General features: G+C 50.8%; 1 protein-coding gene across 2 annotated transcripts in view; it reads right to left on the reverse strand.

Annotated features, from left to right (window-relative positions):
• The window catches only part of dcps (decapping enzyme, scavenger), a 90,329-nt gene extending 68,099 nt beyond the window's left edge, over positions 1-22,230 (reverse strand). For both annotated transcript variants that reach the window (XM_078426520.1, XM_078426519.1), the window contains exons 1-2: positions 21,954-22,230; positions 1,664-1,832 (exon numbers count right to left, since the gene is read on the reverse strand). In XM_078426520.1, the coding sequence (XP_078282646.1) occupies positions 1,664-1,832; positions 21,954-22,205 (421 nt within the window). In that variant the 5' untranslated portion in view covers positions 22,206-22,230. The remainder of the gene's footprint in view (positions 1-1,663; positions 1,833-21,953) is intronic.
• Between the last annotated feature and the right edge of the window lie 575 nt (positions 22,231-22,805).

Here is a 22,805-nt window from a genome sequence, read left to right on the forward strand (position 1 = left end):
ACTTTAGAGGTCTGGCAGGGCACACAGGATCGGGCTCAAGCAGCTACTTGCTTCCGCAGGCCATGCCACACAAACCTAGCGGCCACTAATGCAGAGGTGGAGCGAATGGACGGGTGCACCAGCCCATGAATGGCATCAAACACCCGACGCTGAAGGGCGGCCGGCACCACCGGCCTGGGGCGGGGAAGGGAAAGATCACACCAGACTTTTGTGCCCACAGGTCCGCAAGCCACTTGGGCCAACTTCAACCCCGAAGTGGTGGATTGATATGCTGAGGCAGTGTCTGCCAGGCGCTGTGCCTCCGCAAGCTCCTGGAAATCTACCTCGCACTCCACCGCCGAAATTGGGGGAATGGCTGGCCTGGACAGGGCATCAGCAACGGCATTAAGCTTACCCCCGACGTGGCGGACATCCGTGGTAAACTATGAGATGACAGTCGGGTGCCGCTGCTGGCGGGCCGACCATGGGTCCGACACTTTCGAAAAAGCAAAAGTCAATGGTTTGTGGTCAGTAAAGACCACGAATGGGCGGCCTTCCAGAAAATACCTAAAGTGGCGGACAGCTAAATAGAGAGCCACTTTCCGCGTGTCAAATTGTCGCCCACTGTATAACATGAACGTCACTGCTCTAATTGAGCTGTAACACTCCTTGCTGCAGCTGCATCATATGATTTTAAACCAATTTCTGCTTCCACGCATCCAACTACAGGCTAGTTCTTGCTTATATCAATGATTTCTATATTAACTATCGTGGTGCAGTGGTAGAACTGCTGCCTTAGAGTGCCAGAGAGCCGGGTTCGATCCTGACTACGGGTGCTGTCTGTACGGAGTTTGCATGTTCTCCCTGTGACCGTGTCGGTTTTCTCCGGATGCTCCGGTTTCCTCCACATTCCAAAGATGTGCAGGTTTGTAGATTAATTGGCTTCTTTAAATTCTTTAAATATGTGAAGGATAGAACTAGTGTAGGGGTGATCACTGGTTGGTGTGGACTCGGTGGGCGGAAGGACCTGTTTCCATGCTGTATCTCTAAACCTCCTTTACTCCCTAATGGTTTGAAACTGGTGTTGGCCGTGTACAATGGAAAATGTGGTACCAAGATGGCACTCAATCCAGGCTATTTGTGTGGTAGTCACAAAAGCGGATCTGCAATCACGCATTACAATCACTCCACGCTTTTAAATCTCTATTCCCTTATCCTGTAAACGCACACTGTGAATGGCTCAATTGTAATCATGTATTGTCTTTCCGCTGACTGGTTAGCACGCAACAAATGCTTTTCACTGTACCTTGGTACACGTGACAATAAACTAAACTAGAATGATTACTATATATTATAAAAACAGAAAATAGGTGCAGGAATAGGCCATTCGGCTCTTCGAGCCAGCACCACCATTCAATATGATCATGGCTGATCATCCAAAATCAGTACCCCGTTCCTGCTTGTTCCCCATATCCCTTGATTTCGTTAGCCCTAAGAGCTAAATCTAACTTATTATTATTAAAATTCAATTTTCTCAGACAGAAATTCGGAAGACTGATGAGGTGCAAGCTGCACGTGTTAAAATACCACTGGGTTCGAGTGCAGTGGTCCAAATGTCACTGTTAAAGTAACAATGATTGCTGACCATGCAGAAAGTAAGGCAAGAATTGGGCTTGTACTGTACCATTGAGGGCTGGAGGTGGATGAAGGTGGTGTGTGCTGTAGATGTCATTCTGCATTTGAAGACGAAGATCTGCATTCTTGTTGAGAAGCTGTGGCAGTGTTTCCTCGCGGAAAGGAGTCTTCTCGAGAATGATCACGGCATCTTGATCTTCACCGCAGTCTTCTCCAACCTGCCGCGGGAAAACAGCTGGTTAACAATCTGATAGAATCCTCTCTACACCCGAAACTGCATTGAAATTTGTTTACCCAGTTCAATACAATCTAATAATTGAGGGGCGGCACAGTGACAGTGTTGCTGCCTTACAGCACCAGAGACCCGGGTTCGATTCTGATTACGGGTGCTGTCTGTACAGAGTTCGTACGTTCTACCCGTGACTGTGGATTTTCTCCACGATCTCCAGTTTCCTCCCACAATCCAAAGACGTAGAGGTTTGTAGGTTAATTGGCTTGGTATAATTGGAAATTGTACCTAGTGTGTGCAGGATAGTGTGCATGTGCAAGGATTGCTTGACAGCACGCACTCAGGGGGCCGAAGGGCTGTTTCCATGCTGTGTCTCATCTAAACTAAAAACCGAGCAAAGTGGTTCCTTTGTCAACCAACAACAAAACCAGCTTCCATTAATATTCCACTTTAAACATCGCAAAATCCCTCAAGATGTTTCACAGGAGCATTATCTAACAAAATTTGTCACCGAATCTTGTAGATATTAGTGTATATAACCAGAGGCTTTGTTATATAAATTGGTTTCAGATTACATTGGCAGACAAACAGGCCCTAAGGTGCAAAATCTCGAGTGGAAATTCCAGATTTTTGCACCTTTGACAGCTGAAAGCCTAGCTGCTGAAGGTGAAGTAAATAAATCTTTCAAAGCTTAAAGTCAAAATTAGATAAGCATATTTATATTGAAGAATTATATGCCTGGAGGGTATAGTAGAAGAAGCAAGACTACAGAGAGTTTTGAAACAAGGAGAAGAATTAAAAAGACGCATGGAACCAATATCGCAATAGATCAGAACAGATTTTCCAGCACTGAAACGAGTCAGTAGGTTCTACGCTAGTTCACTTAATCCTATCAATATAATTTTCTAAACCTTACCTGTTAAATAGCTTCCCCTTCATGCAATTCTCCTTTGTGGTTTAAATACTTCAATATCCTTGATCGGACTTTGCTGACTTTACTTTGTAGTAAACGTTATTCCCTTATCATGTATCTATACACTGTAAATGGCTCAGTTGTAATCATGTATTGTCTTTCTGCTCACTGGATAGCATGCAACAAAAGCTTTTCACTGTACCTCGGTACACCTACAATAAATTAAACTGAACCAGAATGTATTCTACATCTGGTCTGTATAAATAATTTTCTCCTGAATTCCACACCGATTTTTATTTTGGACGTCGGGTTCGATCCTGACTATGGGTGTTGTCTGTACGGAGTTTGCACTTTCTCCCCGTGACCGTGTGGGTTTCCCCCGGGTGCTCCCGTTTCTTCTCACACTCCTAAGACGTACAGGTTTGTAGGTTAATTGGCTTTGGTAAAAACTGTAAGTTGTTCCTAGTGTGTAAGATAGTGCTAGTGTATGGGCATCGCTGTTCAGCGCCCTCGGTCGGCCAAAGGGCCTGTTTCCACGCTGAACTAAAATTAATTTCTCCACTGTCTTTTCAACTCGATTCACAACTTAAAACACAAATGCCAGAACAATCAACCTTTCTTTTCCAGATTAAGGGGAATTGATCTGGTAAATGCATTGAATATTTTACCCAGGTAGGGGAGTCAAGAACCAGAGGGCATAGGTTTATGATGAGAGGGGAAAGATTTAATATGAACCTGAGGCATAACTTCATCCTCAGAAGGTGGTGGGTATATGGAATGATCTGCCAGAGGAGGTAGTTAAGGCAGATACAATAGCGCAATTGGAAAGACTCAAAGAAGTACATGGAACGAAGGAGATTACAAAAGGCAAACACTGCCCGGTCCATCACGGGTACTGACCTCCCCACCACCGAAAGGATTTATAGGAGGTGCTGCCCCAAAAAGGCAGCTAGCATCATCAGAAAGTAGGGAACTCGCGGTGTCCACGGGGACTCGAGGCCTTCCGTGAACGCTGGTCGTCGCGGGAGGTCGAGTATATTGTTGATAAAGTTGGCGATATTTTAATTTGATAACTGTTTGTTTGCAAACTGCCAATATAGGCAGTCTTTGATTGTTTTACTACTCTGTATTTTTGTTTGTTTTGAACAAAAGCATTTTATATTATATTAAAAAAGCATCATCAGAAACTCACACCACACTGGCCACATTCTCATTTCACTCCTGTTCAAACTACCATAAGGCTATTGAACATTACAAACCCCAACTACGAACTACCTTGGTTGCAACTAGGGACTTTGGGCGTTGTTTTGTTTTTTGTACTATATTATTTGTTTAATATTTATTTAACTTCTTTTTTATTTTTGTTTATATTGTCTATGAAGTACTGTGTTTACAAACCTGTTGTGCTGGTGCTAGTAAGAATTTCATTGTTCCGTTTTGGTACATATGATAATAAAGTACTCTTGAATCTTGATAGGAAAAGTATAGAGGGGTGAGTCAAATGCAGGCAAATGGGACTAGCTTAGATGGGGCATCTGTGTTGGCATGGACGAGCTGCGGTGAAGGGCCTGTTTCCATGCTGCGTGACTCCATGTCTCTCTATAAATAGTCCTAATTCAGTTCTACATCTGGCAGCCAGTTTCACATTAAAGCAGTCGTTTCTCCATGAACAAATGCGTTGTAGTTCTTTTAAGCAAGATTTGATGACAAGGGCTGCTAGAAAATAACAGGTTGAAGTGATCTATTCATCTGCCAGAAAATGCCCAATTAAATTGCAAAACGTAATCAAGGGGTAAAAGGCGTACATCATGACCTTCTGAAGGAACATTCCTTCATAAGGTGGCCCAGCCATGACTGTGAATTTGAAGCCACAATACTCTGTGTGTTTACAGATTATCATTCCTTTGTGGCCCAGCTATAAGCTCTTTCCCCTGAATCATGCGATTCAAGCCCCTTTCCATGCATTTGTGCATAACATTTGCTGGCATATCATGGCTGTAATGATGGAATGCTTCATGCACGAAGTGGCACCTTTAAGATTCACTGTGAAATTGATGTCCCCTCTCCCCTTTCAGGTGAATATAAAATCCAAGGCGTTAATTGCAAGAGGACAGTCCTCATCCATCAATTAAACTGTCAACCTAGTCAATTTTCCATGAACCTAGAAGAATATTCCGTTAGAATACACCTGGCGAGCAGTGCGGCCGGGAGTATTCCCAGCCAGCGAGGCCAAGCCCTCCAGTAGGCCCGGCTCCCTCGCTGCGGACGTCAACCGCACTGAGGGAGTGACGAGGGACCCGCGAGCAACCGCCGAGAGTGAGGAGGACTGTCGGAGAGCGGGGTGAGTTGGGCTATCGAGGAGCGAGGGGGACCGTCAGAGAGCAAAGTGGGCCGTCAGAGAGGGAGGTGGGCCGTTGGAAGCTCCCGGTGAGCACTGTGCAGCAGTCCAAGAGAGGACCTGGCGGCGTCGGCCAAGAACGGGCAAGAGTGCTGCAGGTCTGTTGTGGAAGCACCACCGAGAACAAAGAGAGATCATTGGGGACCACATTGAACACTTGTCGGCACCCTGTATATGGCGACTCTTTACATACTCTTTGTGTATGGTATGCAAAACAAAGAATTTCACTGCGACATCACATGTGATAATAAAGTATCCATCAGTAAACTAATCAATCAACTAATTTAGTATGTTGCTCAATGAGGGTCTCTTTCACTGCAATGGATATAACACATCAGGAGGCAATCATTCAAACAAAGCCCCCTGAAAACAAATAACACGTAAGATTTTTTGAAGATGATCAATGGTAAGATGTCTGAAGTAAACAAGCAACCTAAAATGAAAAGAAAACCTCTTGAGCACTTGCAATCTTCCGTCCCCGGCAACAAAAGCCACAGGAGGAATGGCTTGCACTGAAGTTGCATTGGGCACTGAATTGGCTCCGGATGGGAAATGTCAATGTCACCAAGAGTAACTTGGTAATAAGGCCATCACAGACGAAGCCGATCAAATCCTGATGTGGGCGATCATCTTCCAGGATTATCGCCCCATCACATACACTAGTCACATACCAACCTCTCTACGCTCAATCAGCAGCACAGTGACAAAAAGTGTCATCGAAAGTGGTCAAGTGATACTTGCTAGCAAATTGCTCACAATGTCCAGGTTACACCACCAGGAGGACTCAGCTCATTACCTTACCACCCTTAGCCAAAACATGAACCAAAGAGCTAAAATCCACAGGTAAGATCAGAATGATTGTTCTTGGCGTCTTTTGAGTGAGGGTAGAATCAAGGAGTCCCAGTTTAAAAAAAGTCAATAGACATCAAAGGGGAAATACTGTTACGGTTGAAGTCATATCTAACATAAGGAATGCACTACTGTTATTAAAGGTTATTTAACCTAACTCCAGGGATCACAACAGGAGTTCTGCCCAAGACTTTTGCAGAGTTGTAGATGTAATTTAGTCCATTACACAAACCAGACTCCCCAATGTTGACTCCATCTATACTTCACTTTGCCTTGGAAAAGCAGCCACTATAATGATAGACTTGAGATAGACACAAAGTGCTTGAGTAAAGGAGAAAAAGGATGGGTGATGTTTTGGGTTGGGACCCTTCTTCAGATAGAATTCAGATTTCACACTTGAGGCTGAAGAAGGGTCCCGACGCAAAATGTGTTTATCTTTGGTATAAACCAGCATCTGCAGTTCTTTGTTTCTACATAATCATAGACTTGTTCCACCCCGGTCATTCCTTCTCTCTGTTCCTATTGGGCAAAAGGTGCAGAAGCTTGAAAGCATGCACCACCAGACCCAGGAACAGCTTATTCCCTTCTGTTATTAGGCGTATGAATAGTCCTACGTAAACTATGGTACTGTTGGCATCACCCCTACCCCAGTGTGAACATTGGAATTGGTTTGTGGAACCGATGCGCTACAATGCAGAGAACTATATTCTGCACTCTGTATCTTCCCCTTTGCTCTGCCAATTGTACTTGAGTTTGACTAGATTGTATTTATGTAAAATATTGTCTGAACTGATTGGATAGTATGCAAAACAAAGCTTTTCACTCTTCCTCGGACTATCTTTAATCGTACTTTACTAGACTTTATCTTGCACAAAACGTTATTCCCTTTGTCATATGTACAGTGTGGATTGCTCGACTGTCATCATGTACAGTCTTTCCGCTGACTGGTTAGCACGCCGCAAAACGCTTTTCACTGTTCCTCAGCACACATGACACACCTTGATACACATGACAATAATAAATCTAGCCCTTAAACTAATTAATTGAATGGGAAATAAAGGACATAAAATACTACCATGAATACATAGTTGTTGCTATACATGTTTTTAATTCCTGGCTCTTTGTTTAAAATGTGCGGGGATCGCTGGTAATGTGTGGGGATTGCTGGTTGGCGCAGACTCGGTGGGCCGAAGGGCCTGTTCCCGCGCTGTATCTCGAAACTAAACTAAACCAAATACTAGTATAAACTCTCTCTGGAGTTTTGCATTAGGCTCACAAGGCTTCTTGCCTCCTGCACTCCTTTAATGATCTTCTGGAAGGCACTGGTAATGGGAATCACTTAATGAGCTGCAAATGCTCACAAAGCAGAACATTTGTGCAGATATTACTTTTTTTAAATAACACTGATTAGCAGAAAAAAAATCCAAGAGTGCTTCGATTCAAATGCATTTTGACATACTTCTCTTCCAGGCAGTTACAGACTTCCATCCATACACAATGGCTGCAGTCTGCTGCCAAACACCTGTAGTCCACAAGCAGCAATGTTGTCCAGAAAAGAGCAGCTTTTCCCATGAGGACATTATGTCAGAACCCGGCTATCTCCATCTGGATGAGATTTGCTGCATTATGACAGGAATACATAAGAATGTTTTATTTATTTTTGAAACCTAAACATCGGCCTTGAACGCTGGAGCCAATTCATCCCAGAAGTAACAAGCAGAAAGCAGATCATGCAGCAAAGGCTTAAATATCTAGTAAGACTAACTCTAGGTCATCATTTCAAGGGCTGTGTCATTATAGAGTGGATGGAGGTGGAGGGAGGGTCAGTGTGTTTAATTTAACTCCAGGCTAACACATTTACTGAAGTGATTTTGAGTAAAATCAGGTTTGTGTGGTGGATTGGTGGTCAGACACCATGTAGACATGTATACAGCATTATATGAGTAGGAAAATAACTGCAGATGCTGGTACAAATCGAAGGTATCACAAAATGCTGGAGTAACTCAACAGGTCAGGCAGCATCTAGGAGAGAGGGAATGGGTGACGTTTCGGGTTGAGACCCTTCTTCAGTCTGAAGAAGGGTCTCGACCCGAAATGTCACCGATTCCCTCTCTCCTAGATGCTGCATGACCTGCTGAGTTACTCCAGCATTTTGTGATACCTACAGTATTATATAATAATAATAATAATATTCATTTATTGTCATTGCAACGAGTACAACGAAATTAAAAAATAGCCAATCCTGACGGTGCGTACAAACATATATGCAATAAATGCAAAAACAAATAAATACATAAATACAATTATATTAAGTACAAGATTTTTTAACGGTGTTGCCTAGTGCAAAGGTAGTGTTCAGTTCTCGTATGGCCCTGGGGTAAAAACTGTTCTTAAGTCTGTTTGTTCGGGATTTGATCGACCTGAAACGTCGACCAGAGGGCAGATGAACAAACAGACGGTGGCCGGGGTGGGATGGATCTTTTATTATTTTGCCTGCTCTACTGAGGCAGCGTAGGCTGAACAGGTGCTCCAGGGAGGGCAGTGAGCAGCCGATGATCTTCTGGGCCGTCGTGATGACCCTCTGAAGGGCCTTCCTGTCCTTTTCTGAGCAGCTGGCATACCATGTGGTTATACAGTATGCCAGCACACTCTCGATGGAGCAGCGATAGAAGGACAACATGAGCTTCTCCTGCAGGTTGGTTTTCCTGAGGATCCTCAGGAAGTGGAGTCTCTGCTGTGCCTTCTTTACTGTGGTGATGGTGTTGGTAGACCAGGTAAGATCCTCTGCGATGTGCGTACCCAGGAACCTGAAAGCGGGTACCCTTTCCACACAGACCCCATTGATGTAGAGTGGGTCGTATTCTACACTGGTTTTTCTAAAGTCAATTATAAGTTCCTTTGTTTTGGAGGAGTTCAGGACCAGATTGTTCACTGAACACCATGCTGCCAGCCTTTGGATTTCATCCCTATAGGCTGTCTCATCTCCTCCTGAGATGAGTCCAACCACAGTCGTGTCATCCGCGAACTTGATGATGGTGTTGGTGGGATGGGTGGGGGCGCAGTCGTGAGTGTAGAGGGAGTAAAGGATGGGGCTCAACACACAGCCCTGTGGTGAGCCGGTGCTCAGTGTAATGGTGGAGGAGAGGTGAGGGCCTATTTTGACGGTCTGGGGGCGGTTGGTCAGGAAGTCCTTGATCCATTGGCAGATGGTTTGGGAAAATCCAAGGTCGGAAAGTTTGGTGACCAGTCTGCTCGGGATGACCGTGTTAAAGGCAGAGCTGAAGTCGAGGAAGAGCATCCTCACATAGCTCCCCTGGTGTTCAAGGTGGGTCAGTGCAGTGTGAAGAGCAGTGTCGATGGCATCCCCTGTAGACCTATTTGCTCTGTAGGCAAACTGGTGTGGGTCGAAGGTGGGTGGGAGGCTGGCTTTGATGTGCTGCAGGACCAGTCTCTCGAAGCACTTTGTGATGACCGGTGTGAGTGCTACCGGACGGTAGTCGTTAAGGCCGCTGATGACAGACTTTTTCGGCAGTGGGATGATTGTGGCGGACTTCAGGCAGGGAGGGATGGTGGATTTTAAAAGGGACAGGTTGAAGATTTTTGTGAAGACCTCAGATAATTGGTCTGCACATTCCCTCAGCACTCTGCCCGTCACACCATCGGGGCCTGCAGCTTTCCTGGGATTCACTGCTCTGAGCATGCGCTTAACATCTACTCCTGCACAGTGAAGGTGTTGCTGTCAGGTGCTGGAGAGGGTGTTATGTCTGCCACTGTAGCTTTCACCTCAAAACGAGCAAAGAAACAGTTAAGTTCCTCTGCCAGCGAGGCGTCGCCGTCGGCAGTCGTGCGGTTGCTGGTCTTGTAGTTGGTGATGTGCTGGATGCCTTGCCATACCTGCCGTGGGTCATTGTTGGTAAAGTGGTCCTCAATCTTCCTCTTGTAGGACGCTTTGGCATCCTTGATGCCTCTCTTCAGGTTGGTTCTAGCAGCACTGTATAGAGCTCTATCACTAGACCTGAAGGCGGTGTTACGGTCCTTGAGGAGAGACCTGACATCCTTTGTCATCCAGGGTTTCTGATTGGGATACAACCGGATGCGTTTGTCGACGGTGACATTGTCAACACAGTTTTGGATGTAGCAAAGTACAGTTGATGTGTACTCCTCCAAGTCCTGATCCTCAAAAATATCCCAGTTGGTCCTTTCGAAGCAATCCTGCAGCTGCGAGGAAGCTCCTTCAGGCCATGTCTTAACAGTCTTTATGGTGACTGGAGCTTTCCTCCTGAGTGGGGTGTATGCTGGAGTTAGGAATATGGACAGGTGATCTGACTGCCCCAGGTGTGGTAGTGGTGCTGACCTGAAACCCTTCTTAATATTTGAATAAACCTTGTCTAGTGTGTTTTTCCCCCTGGTAGCACATCTTATGTGTTGTTCAAGTTTCGGGAGAACTGACTTTAGGTCTGCATGATTGAAGTCCCCGGCTATGATGTGGGCTGCTTCTGGATATGTGCTCTGTTGTGAGTTTATTGCACCGAGCAGGTAGCCTAAAGCTGTGCTAGCGTTAGCATTCGGTGGGATGTAGACTGCTGTTACTATAACCCCTGTAAATTCGCGAGGAAGGTAAAAAGGCCTGCATTTAACTGTTAGAGTCTACCAGGGAGAAGGCAATTCTGGATTTAGTGTTGTGTAATGATCCTGATCTGATAAGGGGACTAGAGGTAAAAGAGCCATTAGGAGGCAGTGATCACAACATGATAAGTTTTACTCTGCAAATGGAAAGGCAGAAGGGAAAATCGGAAGTGTCGGTATTACAGTATAGCAAAGGGGATTACAGAGGCATGAGGCGGGAGCTGGCCAAAATTGATTGGAAGGAGGCCCTAGCAGGGAAGACGGTAGAACAGCAATGGCAGGTATTCCTGGGAATAATGCAGAGGTTGCAGGATCAATTTATTCCAAAGAGGTGGAAAGACTCTAAGGGGAGTAAGAGACACCTGTGGCTGACGAGGGAAGTCAGGGACAGCATAAAAATTAAGGAGAGGAAGTATAACATAGCAAAGAAGAGTGGGAAGACAGAGGATTGGGACTCTTTTAAAGAGCAACAAAAGTTAACTAAAAAGGCAATACGGGGAGAAAAGATGAGGTACGAGGGTAAACTAGCCAATAATATAAAGGAGGATAGCAAAAGTTTTTTTAGGTACGTGAAGAGGAAAAAAATAGTCAAGGCAAATGTGGGTCCCTTGAAGACAGAAGCAGGGGAATTTATTATGGGGAACAAAGAAATGGCAGACGAGTTAAACCGTTACTTTGGATCTGTCTTCACTGAGGAAGATACACACAATCTCCCAAATGTTCTAGGGGCCGGAGAACCTAGGGTGATGGAGGAACTGAAGGAAATCCACATTAGGCAGGAAATGGTTTTGGGTAGACTGATGGGACTGAAGGCTGATAAATCCCCAGGGCCTGATGGTCTGCATCCCAGAGTACTTAAGGAGGTGGCTCTAGAAATAGTGGAAGCATTGGAGATCATTTTTCAATGTTCTATAGATTCAGGATCAGTTCCTGTGGATTGGAGGATAGCAAATGTTATCCCACTTTTTAAGAAAGGAGGGAGAGAGAAAACGGGTAATTATAGACCAGTTAGTCTGACATCAGTGGTGGGGAAGATGCTGGAGTCAATTATAAAAGACGAAATTGCTGAGCATTTGGATAGCAGTAACGGGATCATTCCGAGTCAGCATGGATTTACGAAGGGGAAATCATGCTTGACAAATCTACTGGAATTTTTTGAGGATGTAACTAGGAAAATTGACAAGGGAGAGTCAGTGGATGTGGTGTACCTCGACTTTCAGAAAGCCTTCGACAAGGTCCCACATAGGAGATTAGTGGGCAAAATTAGGGCACATGGTATTGGGGGTAGGGTACTGACATGGATAGAAAATTGGTTGACAGACAGAAAGCAAAGAGTGGGGATAAATGGGTCCCTTTCGGAATGGCAGGCAGTGACCAGTGGGGTACCGCAAGGTTCGGTGCTGGGACCCCAGCTATTTACGATATACATTAATGACTTAGACGAAGGGATTAAAAGTACCATTAGCAAATTTGCAGATGATACTAAGTTGGGGGGTAGTGTGAATTGTGAGGAAGATGCAATAAGGCTGCAGGGTGACTTGGACAGGTTGTGTGAGTGGGCGGATACATGGCAGATGCAGTTTAATGTAGGTAAGTGTGAGGTTATTCACTTTGGAAGTAAGAATAGAAAGGCAGATTATTATCTGAATGGTGTCAAGTTAGGAGGAGGGGGAGTTCAACGAGATCTGGGTGTCCTAGTGCATCAGTCAATGAAAGGAAGCATGCAGGTTCAGCAGGCAGTGAAGAAAGCCAATGGAATGTTGGCCTTCGTAACAAGAGGAGTTGAGTATAGGAGCAAAGAGGTCCTTCTACAGTTGTACCGGGCCCTGGTGAGACCGCACCTGGAGTACTGTGTGCAGTTTTGGTCTCCAAATTTGAGGAAGGATATTCTTGCTATGGAGGGCGTGCAGCGTAGGTTCACTAGGTTAATTCCCGGAATGGCGGGACTGTCGTATGTTGAAAGGCTGGAGCGATTGGGCTTGTATACACTGGAATTTAGAAGGATGAGGGGGGATCTTATTGAAACATATAAGATAATTAGGGGATTGGACACATTAGAGGCAGATAACATGTTCCCAATGTTGGGGGAGTCCAGAACAAGGGGCCACAGTTTGAGAATAAGGGGTAGGCCATTTAGAACGGAGATGAGGAAGAACTTTTTCAGTCAGAGGGTGGTGAAGGTGTGGAATTCTCTGCCTCAGAAGGCAGTGGAGGCCAGTTCGTTGGATGCTTTCAAGAGAGAGCTGGATAGAGCTCTTAAGGATAGCGGAGTGAGGGGGTATGGGGAGAAGGCAGGAACGGGGTACTGATTGAGAGTGATCAGCCATGATCGCATTGAATGGCGGTGCTGGCTCGAAGGGCTGAATGGCCTACTCCTGCACCTATTGTCTATTGTCTATTGTCTATCAGGAGAACAGTGGCTATCTATGATTTGGATGTTAGTGCACCAGTTGTTGTGCACGTAAATGCATAACCCCCCCCCTTGCTCTTACCGGAGTCGATGTTTCTGTCCCAACGAAACGCTGTACGCCCGGCTAGCTCTATGGCTCCGTCTGGGATAAGTGGATGAAGCCATGTCTCTGTTACTAAGAGAATGCAACAGTCCTCCACGAGTTTGTTTGCTGATATCTGTAGTTTTAGTTCGTCCATTTTGTTGATGATGGATCTGGCGTTGGTGAGAAACATGCTGGGTAGCGGTGGTTTGTGTGGCTGTCTCTTTAGCTTGGCAAGTATACCGGACCGGCATCCTCGCTTTTGCTTCCTGTTTCTCCTCCGCCTGCGACGCCTGTTCGCGCCGACAACTATCCACGGAGCGCCCGGTGTCCTGGCTATCTCTTCCGGTATATTTCGCGGGTGTGGAAATTCGCGCACAAGGTCCCGATTGCACTGGAATCCTATGATCAGAAGATCCTTTCGGTTGTAGGTAGGATTTGCCTGGTTTGCATGACTAAAATTGACTAACAAACATAACACAGATAACACACATAAAACGCACCGAAAGGGAGAGCTGTGAGCCGCTGCGTCCGTGCGCGCCGCCATATGACATAACTGGCAGGCGTAGTAGGGAAATTATATTCCTGGGAGTGTACATAGTTTCAGACAGCACAGAAACAGGCATTTCCGTCCAACTTGTCTATGCTGACCAAAATGTCCCAGCTAAGTTAATCCCATTTGCCAACATTTGGCCCATATCCCTCTAACCCTCTTCGGAACCATGTGCATGACCAAGTGTCCTTTAAATATTGCTACTGGACCTGCTTCAGCTACCCTCTCTCGCAGCTCCGTCCACATGTCCAATACCCGCTGGTGAAAACGTTGCCCCTCTGGTTCCTGTTAAAGCTTTCCCCTCACTTTAAACCCATGTCCTCTGGCTCGATTCCCTTACACTGAGTAAAATGCTGTGCATTCAACCTTTCAATTCCCCTCATGATTTCATACAGCTCTTCAAGACCACCAACTCAGCCTCCCGCACTCCAAGAAATAAATTCCTAGCCTGCCCAATTTCGCTCTATAGCTCAGGCCCTTGTGTCTTGGCAACATCCTCGTAAATGAAATAAAAAGGAACTGCGGCTGCTGGTTTATACCAAAGATAGACACAAAATGCTGGAGTAACTCAGTGGATTAGCCAGAATGTCTAGTGAATATGGATAAGTTCTCGACCTGAAACGTCCTGAAGAAGGGTTTCGCTCGAAACGTCACCTATTCCTTTTCTCCAAAGATTCTGCCTGACCGGCTGAGTTACTCCAGCATTTTGTGTCTATCTTCGGTGTCAACCAGTGTCTGAAGTTCCTTCCGACACATGGATACGTTTTCACTGTACCTCGGTACATGTGACAATAAACTAAAATAAAGTAAAATAAACTAAAAGTGACGTTTCAGGTCGGGACCCTTCTTCAGACTTATTGGAATAGGGGGAGCAGGAAAAAAAACATCCACGTAAATCTTCTCTGCACTCAAGTAGACTTTAGACCCAACTTATCCATGCCAACCAGGTCTTATAACCGAGCTAGTCCATTTTGCCTGTGTTAGGCTCACATCCCACTAAATCTTTCCTTCCTATGTGACTGCTGTACCCACTTTTACAGCTTCTTCCAGCAGCTTATTCCCTAAAGGCACCCCCATTTTCCACCCCCCTCCCCTTTGCCCAAGGGTCTCATTTAAATACTTTCCTCCCTCAATTCAAACCTACAACCCCTTGTTCTGGACTCCTCTATCCTGCCTCACGTTATCTCTGACTCTCATAGAAACAAAGAGAATAGGTGCAGGAGGAGGCCATTCGGCCTTTCGAGCCAGTACCGCCATTGATTGTGATCATGGCTGATCATCCACAATCAGTAACCCGTGCCTACCTTCTCCCCATACCCCTTGATTCCGCTAGTCCCAAGAGATCTATCTAACTCTCTTTTAAATTCATCCAGTGAATTGGCCTCCACTGCCTTCTGTGGCTGAGAATTCAACAAATTCACAACTCTCTGGGTGAAAAAGTTTTTTCTCATCTCAGTTTTAAATGGCCTCCCCTTTATTCTTAGACTGTGGTCCCTGGTTCTGGACCCCCTCAACATTGGGAACATTTTTCCTGCATCTAGCTTGTCCAGTCCTTTTATAATTTTATATGTTTCTATAAGATCCCCTCTCATCCTTCTAAATTCCAGTGAATACAAGCCCAATCTTCCCTCATATGACAGTCCCACCATCCCAGGGATTAACCTCGTGAACCTACGCTGCACTCCCTCAATAGCAAGGATGTCCTTCCTCAAATTAGGAGACCAAAACTGCACACAATACACCAGATGTGGTCTCACCAGGGCCCTGTACAACTGCACAACCTCTTTACTCCTCTACTCAAATCCTCTCGTTATGAAGGCCAATATGCCATTAGCTTTCTTCACTGCCTGCTGTACCTGCATGTTTATTTTCATTGACTGGTGTACAAGGACACCCAGGTCTCATTGCACTTCCCTTTTTCGTAATCTGACACCATTGAGATAATAATGCCTCCTTGTTCTTGCCGCCAAAGTGGATAACCTCACATTTATCTACATTATTATACTGCATCTGCCATGCATTTGCCCACTCACTCAACCTGTCCAAGTCACGCTGCAACCACCTAACATCCTCTTCGCAGTTCCCACTGCCACCCAGCTTTGTGTCATCTGCAAATTTGCTGGTGCTGCTTTTAATTCCTTCATCTAAATTATTAATATATATTGTAAATAGATGCGGCCCTAGCACCGAGCCTTGCGGCACTCCACTCGCCACTGCCTGCCATTCTGAAAAGGACCCGTTAATCCCTACTCTTTGCTTCCTGACTGCCAACCAATTCTCTATCCATGTCAATACCCTACCCCAATACCATGTGCTCTAATTTTGCCCACTAATCCCCTGTGTGGGACCTTATCAAAGGCTTTCTGAAAGTCCAAATACACTACATCCACTGGCTCTCCTTCATCCATTTTACTTGTCACATCCTCAAAAAATTCCAGAAGATTAGTCAAGCAGGATTTCCCCTTCATAAATCCATGCTGACTCGGACCAATTCTTTTACCGCTATCCAAATGTGCCGTTATTACTTCTATCCAAATGCGTCGTTATTACTTCTTTAATAATTGACTCCAGCATCTTTTCCACCACTGATGTCAGGCTAACTGGTCTATAATTCCCCGTTTTCTCTCTCGCTCCTTTCTTGAAAAGTGGGATAACATTAGCTACCCTCCAAACCACAGGAACTGATCCTGAATCTATAGAACATTGGAAAATGATCACCAATGCGTCCACGATTTCTAGAGCCACCTCCTTGAGTACCCTGGGATGCAGACCATCAGGCCCTGGGGATTTATCAGCCTTCAGTCTTATCAGTCTACCCAATATTATTTCTCGCCAATGCAAATTTCTTTCAGTTCCTGTCTCCCTAGATTCTCTGTCCTCCAGTACATCTGGGTGATTGGTTCTGTCTTCACTAAGGAAGACACAAACAAAGTACCTGTTCAACTCTTCTGCCATTTCCTTGTTCCCCATAATAATTTCACCTGTTTCTGCCTTCAAGGGACCCACATTTGTCTTTATTAAACTTTTTCTCTTAACATACCTAAAGAAGCTTTTACTATCCTTCTTTATATTCTTGGCCAGCGCACTTCATCTTTTCACCCCGTATTGCCCTTTTTGTTACCTTCTGATGTCTTTTGAAAGTTACCCAATCCTCTGGCTTTCCGCTACTTTTTGCTGTGTTATACACCATTTCTTTTAGTTTTATACCGTCCCTAACTTCCCTTGTCAGCCACGGTTGCCTCTAACTCCCCTTAGAATCTTTCTTCCTCTTTGGAATGAAATGATCCTGCATCTTCCGGATTATGCCCAGAAATTCCTGCCATTGCTGCTCCACCATCATTCCTGCTAGGATCCTTTTCCAGTCAATCTTGGCCAGCTCCTCTCTCATGCCTTCATTGTCCCATTTGTTCAACTGCAACACTGACACTTCTGATTTAACCTTCTCCCTCTCAAATTACAGATGAAAACTAATCATATTATGGTCACTACCTCCTAGCGGTTCTTTTACTTTGAGTTCCCTTATTAAATCTGGTTCATTGGACAACACCAAATCCAGAATTGCCTTCTCTCTGGTAGGCTCCAATACAACTTCTCTAACAATCCATCTCAGAGGCACTTTACAAACTCCAGACACCCAGACAACCCCCTCTCCCCAGACACCTCCCCCCACTCCCCAGACATCTCCCCCCCCCTCCCCAGACACCCCCCCTCCCCAGCCATCCAGACACACTCCTTCTCCCCAGACACCCCACCTCTCCCCAGACATCCCCCTCTTCCCAGACCCCCCTCACCCCAGGCACACACCCCTCTCCCCAGACACCCCCCCCCTCTCCCCAGGCACATCCCCCTCTCCCCAGACACCCCCCCCTCCCCAAGTCCCCAAGACACACACCCTACCCCAGACACACCCCCTCCCCTAGACACACCCCCTTCCCAGACACACACCCTCCCCAGACACAAACCCCTCCCCCAGACACACACCCTCCGCCAGACACACCCTTCCCCAGACACAAACCTCTCCCCCAGACAAACCCCTCCCCCAGACACACACCCCTCCCCGACACACACCCCCTCCCCCAGACACACACCCTCCCCCAGACACACACCCTTCCCTAGACACCCCCCCTCCCCCAGACACACCCCCTCCCCTAGACACACCCCCTCCCCAAACACACCCCCTCCCCTAGACACACACCCCTCCCCCAGACACACCCCCCTCCCCCAGACACACACCCTCCCCCAGACACACACCCTCCCCTAGACACATCCCCTCCCCAGACACCCCCCTCTCCGACACACCCCCCCTCCCCCACACACCCTCCCCTAGACACACACCCCCCTCCCCCAGACACACACCCCCCTCCCCGACACACCCCCTCCCCTAGACACACCCCTCCCCTAGAACCCCCCGACACACACCCCTCCCCCAGATAAACCCCCCTCCCCCAGACACACACCCCTCCCCCAGACACACCCCCTCCCCAGACACACCCCCCTCCCCAGACACCCCCTCTCCCCAGACACACACCCCTCCCCAGACACACACCCCTCCCCTAGACACACACCCCTCCCCCAGACACACCCCCCTCCCCGACACACACCCTCCCCTAGACACACACCCCCTCCCCCAGACACACCCCCCCCTAGACCCCCCCAGACACACACCCTCCCCTAGACACACCCCCTCCCCAGACACACACCCCTCCCCCAGACACACACCCCTCCCCTAGACACACACCCTCCCCAGACACACACCCCTCCCCCAGACACACCCCCCTCCCCCAGACACCCCCCCTCCCGACACACACCCTCCCCTAGACACACACCCCCCTCCCCCAGACACACACCCTCCCCTAGACACACCCCCTCCCCCAGACACCCCCTCCCCCAGACACCCCCCTCCCACATACACTCCCCCTCCCCCAGACACACCCCCTCCCCAGACACACCCCCCTTCCCCTCCCCTCTCCCCCAGACACACCCCCCTCCCCAGACACAACCCCTCCCCAGACACAAACCCCCTCACCCCAGACCCCCCTCACCCCAGGCACACACCCCTCTCCCCAGACACCCCCCCCTCTCCCCAGGCACACCCCCCTCCCCAAGTCCCCAAGACACACACCGTCCCCCAGACACACCCCCTCCCCTAGACACACCCCCTTCCCAGACACACACCCTCCCCAGACACAAACCCCTCCCCCAGACACACACCCTCCGCCAGACACACCCTTCCCCGACACAAACCTCTCCCCAGACACAAACCCCTCCCCCAGACACACACCCCTCCCCGACACACACCCCTCCCCGACACACACCCCCTCCCCCAGATACACACCCTCCTCCAGACACACACCCTTCCCTAGACACCCCCCCTCCCCCAAACACACCCCCTCCCCTAGACACACCCCCTCCCCCAAACACACCCCCTCCCCTAGACACACACCCCTCCCCCAGACACACCCCCCTCCCCAGACACACACCCTCCCCTAGACACACCCCCTCCCCAGACACCCCCCTCTCCGACACACCCCCCCTCCCCCACACACCCTCCCCTAGACACACACCCCCCTCCCCCAGACACACATCCCCCTCCCCCAGACACACCCCTCCCCTAGACACACCCCTCCCCTAGAACCCCCCCAGACACACACCCCTCCCCCAGATACACCCCCCTCCCGCAGACACACACCCCTCCCCAGACACACACACCCCTCCCCCAGACACACCCCCCTCCCCCAGACACCCCCCCTCCCCAGACACCCCCTCTCCCCAGACACACACCCCTCCCCAGACACACACCCCTCCCCTAGACACACACCCTCCCCAGACACACACCCCTCCCCCAGACACACCCCCCTCCCCGACACACACCCTCCCAGACACACCCCCTCCCCAGACACACACCCCCCCTAGACCCCCCCAGACACACACCCTCCCCTAGACACACCCCCTCCCCAGACACACACCCCTCCCCCAGATACACCCCCCTCCCGCAGACACACACCCCTCCCCAGACACACACACCCCTCCCCCAGACACACCCCCCTCCCCCAGACACCCCCCCTCCCCAGACACCCCCTCTCCCCAGACACACACCCCTCCCCAGACACACACCCCTCCCCTAGACACACACCCTCCCCAGACACACACCCCTCCCCCAGACACACCCCCCTCCCCCAGACACACATCCCCCTCCCCCAGACACACCCCTCCCCTAGACACACCCCTCCCCTAGAACCCCCCCAGACACACACCCCTCCCCCAGATACACCCCCCTCCCGCAGACACACACCCCTCCCCAGACACACACACCCCTCCCCCAGACACACCCCCCTCCCCCAGACACCCCCCCTCCCCAGACACCCCCTCTCCCCAGACACACACCCCTCCCCAGACACACACCCCTCCCCTAGACACACACCCTCCCCAGACACACACCCCTCCCCCAGACACACCCCCCTCCCCGACACACACCCTCCCAGACACACCCCCTCCCCAGACACACACCCCCCCTAGACCCCCCCAGACACACACCCTCCCCTAGACACACCCCCTCCCCAGACACACACCCCTCCCCAGACACACACCCCTCCCCCAGACACACACCCTCCCCAGACACACACCCCTCCCCAGACACACCCCCCTCCCCCAGACACACATCCCCTCCCCCAGACAAACCCATCCCTAGACACACCCCTCCCCTAGAACCCCCCCCAGACACACACCCCTCCCCAGATACACCCCCCTCCCGCAGACACACACCCCTCCCCAGACACACCCCCTCCCCAGACACACCCCCCTCCCCCAGACCCCCCCTCCCCAGACACCCCCCCTCCCCAGACACCCCCTCTCCCCACACACACCCCTCCCCAGACACACACCCCTCTCCTAGACACACACCCTCCCCCGACACACACCCTCCCCTAGACACACACCCCCTCCCCCAGACACACCCCCTCCCCAGACACACACCCCCCTAGTCCCCCCCAGACACACCCCCCCTAGACACACCCCCTCCCCAGACACACACCCCTCCCCCAGACACACGCCCTCCCCAGACACACACCCCTCCCCCAGACACACACCCCTCCCTAGACACCCCCCTCCCACATACACACCCTCCCCTAGACACACACCCCTCCCCCAGACACCCCCCTCCCACATACACACCCTCCCCTAGACACACACCCCTCCCCAGATAAACCCCCCTCCCGCAGACACACACCCCTCCCCCAGACACACCCCCTCCCCCAGACACACACCCCTCCCCCAGACACACACCCCTCCCCCAGACACACCCCCCTCCCCAGACACACCCCCTCCCCCAGACACACCCCCTCCCCAGACACACCCCCCTCCCCCAGACACACACCCCTCCCCCAGACACACACCCCTCCCAGACACCCCCCCTCCCCCAGACACCCCTCCCCGACACACACCCCTCCCCTAGACACACCCCCCCCCCAGACACACCCCCTCCCACATACACACCCTCCCTAGACACACCCCCTCCCCTAGACACACCCCCCCCTCCCCCAGACACACACCCCTCCCCTAGACACACACCCCCCCTCCCCTAGACACACCCCCTCCCACATACACACCCTCCCCTAGACACACCCCCTCCCCTAGACACACCCCCCCTCCCCCAGACACACACCCCTCCCCTAGACACACACCCCCCCCTCCCCTAGACACACCCCCTCCCCTAGACACACACCCCCCTCCCCCAGACACACACCCCTCCCCTAGACACACCCCCCCTCCCCCAGACACACACCCCTCCCCTAGACACACACCCCCCCTCCCCTAGACACACCCCCTCCCCTAGACACACCCCCCCCTCCCCCAGACACACACCCCTCCCCTAGACACACCCCCCTCCCCCAGACACACACCCCTCCCCTAGACACACACCCCCCCTCCCCTAGACACACCCCCTCCCCTAGACACACACCCCCCTCCCCCAGACACACACCCCTCCCCTAGACACACCCCCCCTCCCCCAGACACACCCCCTCCCCTAGACACACCCCCCCCTCCCCCAGACACACACCCCTCCCCTAGACACACCCCCCCTCCCCCAGACACACCCCCTCCCCTAGACACACCCCCCCCTCCCCCAGACACACACCCCTCCCCTAGACACACACCCCCCCCTCCCCCAGACACCCCCCTCCCACATACACACCCCCTCCCCGGACACACCCCCCTTCCCCTCCCCCAGACACCCCCCCCTCAAGACCGCGCCGCGGGGGCGGGAGTGGGGGCGCGCCCACCTTGCCGTGCACGAACAGCGTCTTGTCCCGCGCGCTCCCGCGGAGGATCTTCTCCAGCCGGAAGCTGCCCAGGTTGAAGCCGCTCCGCGGCGCCTCGGCCCCTGTCCCTGTCCCTGTCCCTGTCCCTGTCCCTGTCCCTGTCCCTGTCCCTGTCTCTGTCCCTGTTCCTGCCCCGTCGCCGGCGCCGCTGCCGTTGGCTTTGTGCTTCTTGAGCTCGGGCTCCGCCGCGCCGTCCCTCACGCTCTCGGCCATCCCGCACCCGGCGCCCAACCGCCTTTCCCGCTCTGCACCGCGCAAACAGCGCCCCTGCCGGCCCCCTGCCCGCCGGAGGACCACTGTACCGCACCGCCCCCTGCCGGCCGGAAGACCACTGCACCGCACCGCCCCCTGCCAGCCGGAGGACCACTGCACCGCACCGCCCCTGCCGGCCTGAGCACCACTGCACCACACCGCCCCCTGCCGGCCGCTGCAAACAGCGCCCCTGCCGGCCGGAGCACCACTGTACCGCCCCTGCCGCCCGGAGGAGCTCCACACCGCCCCCCGCCAGCCGGAGGACCACTGCACTGCACCGCCCCCTGCCGGAGGACCACTGCACTGCACCGCCCCAGCCGGACGGAGGAGCTCCACACTGCCCCCTACCGGTCGGCCCCAGGGGCCTCCAAACCTTTCAGCATGAGGGCCACATTATAAGAACAAACACAAGTGTTGTAGTTGTTGTCAGAAGCCCCGCATCCCCGGGGTGAGCGGCGGCGGCGGCGGCGGCGAGGAGGGAAGTTTCACTCATGTTTGTTCTTATTTCGCTGCGTTAGAGGGAGACGGGGCCGGGGAAGAGAGTGGAGCAGCGGTGCAGAT

Source organism: Rhinoraja longicauda, chromosome 32 (genome assembly GCF_053455715.1).
Source record: "Rhinoraja longicauda isolate Sanriku21f chromosome 32, sRhiLon1.1, whole genome shotgun sequence".
Taxonomy (NCBI): Eukaryota; Metazoa; Chordata; class Chondrichthyes; order Rajiformes; family Arhynchobatidae; genus Rhinoraja; species Rhinoraja longicauda.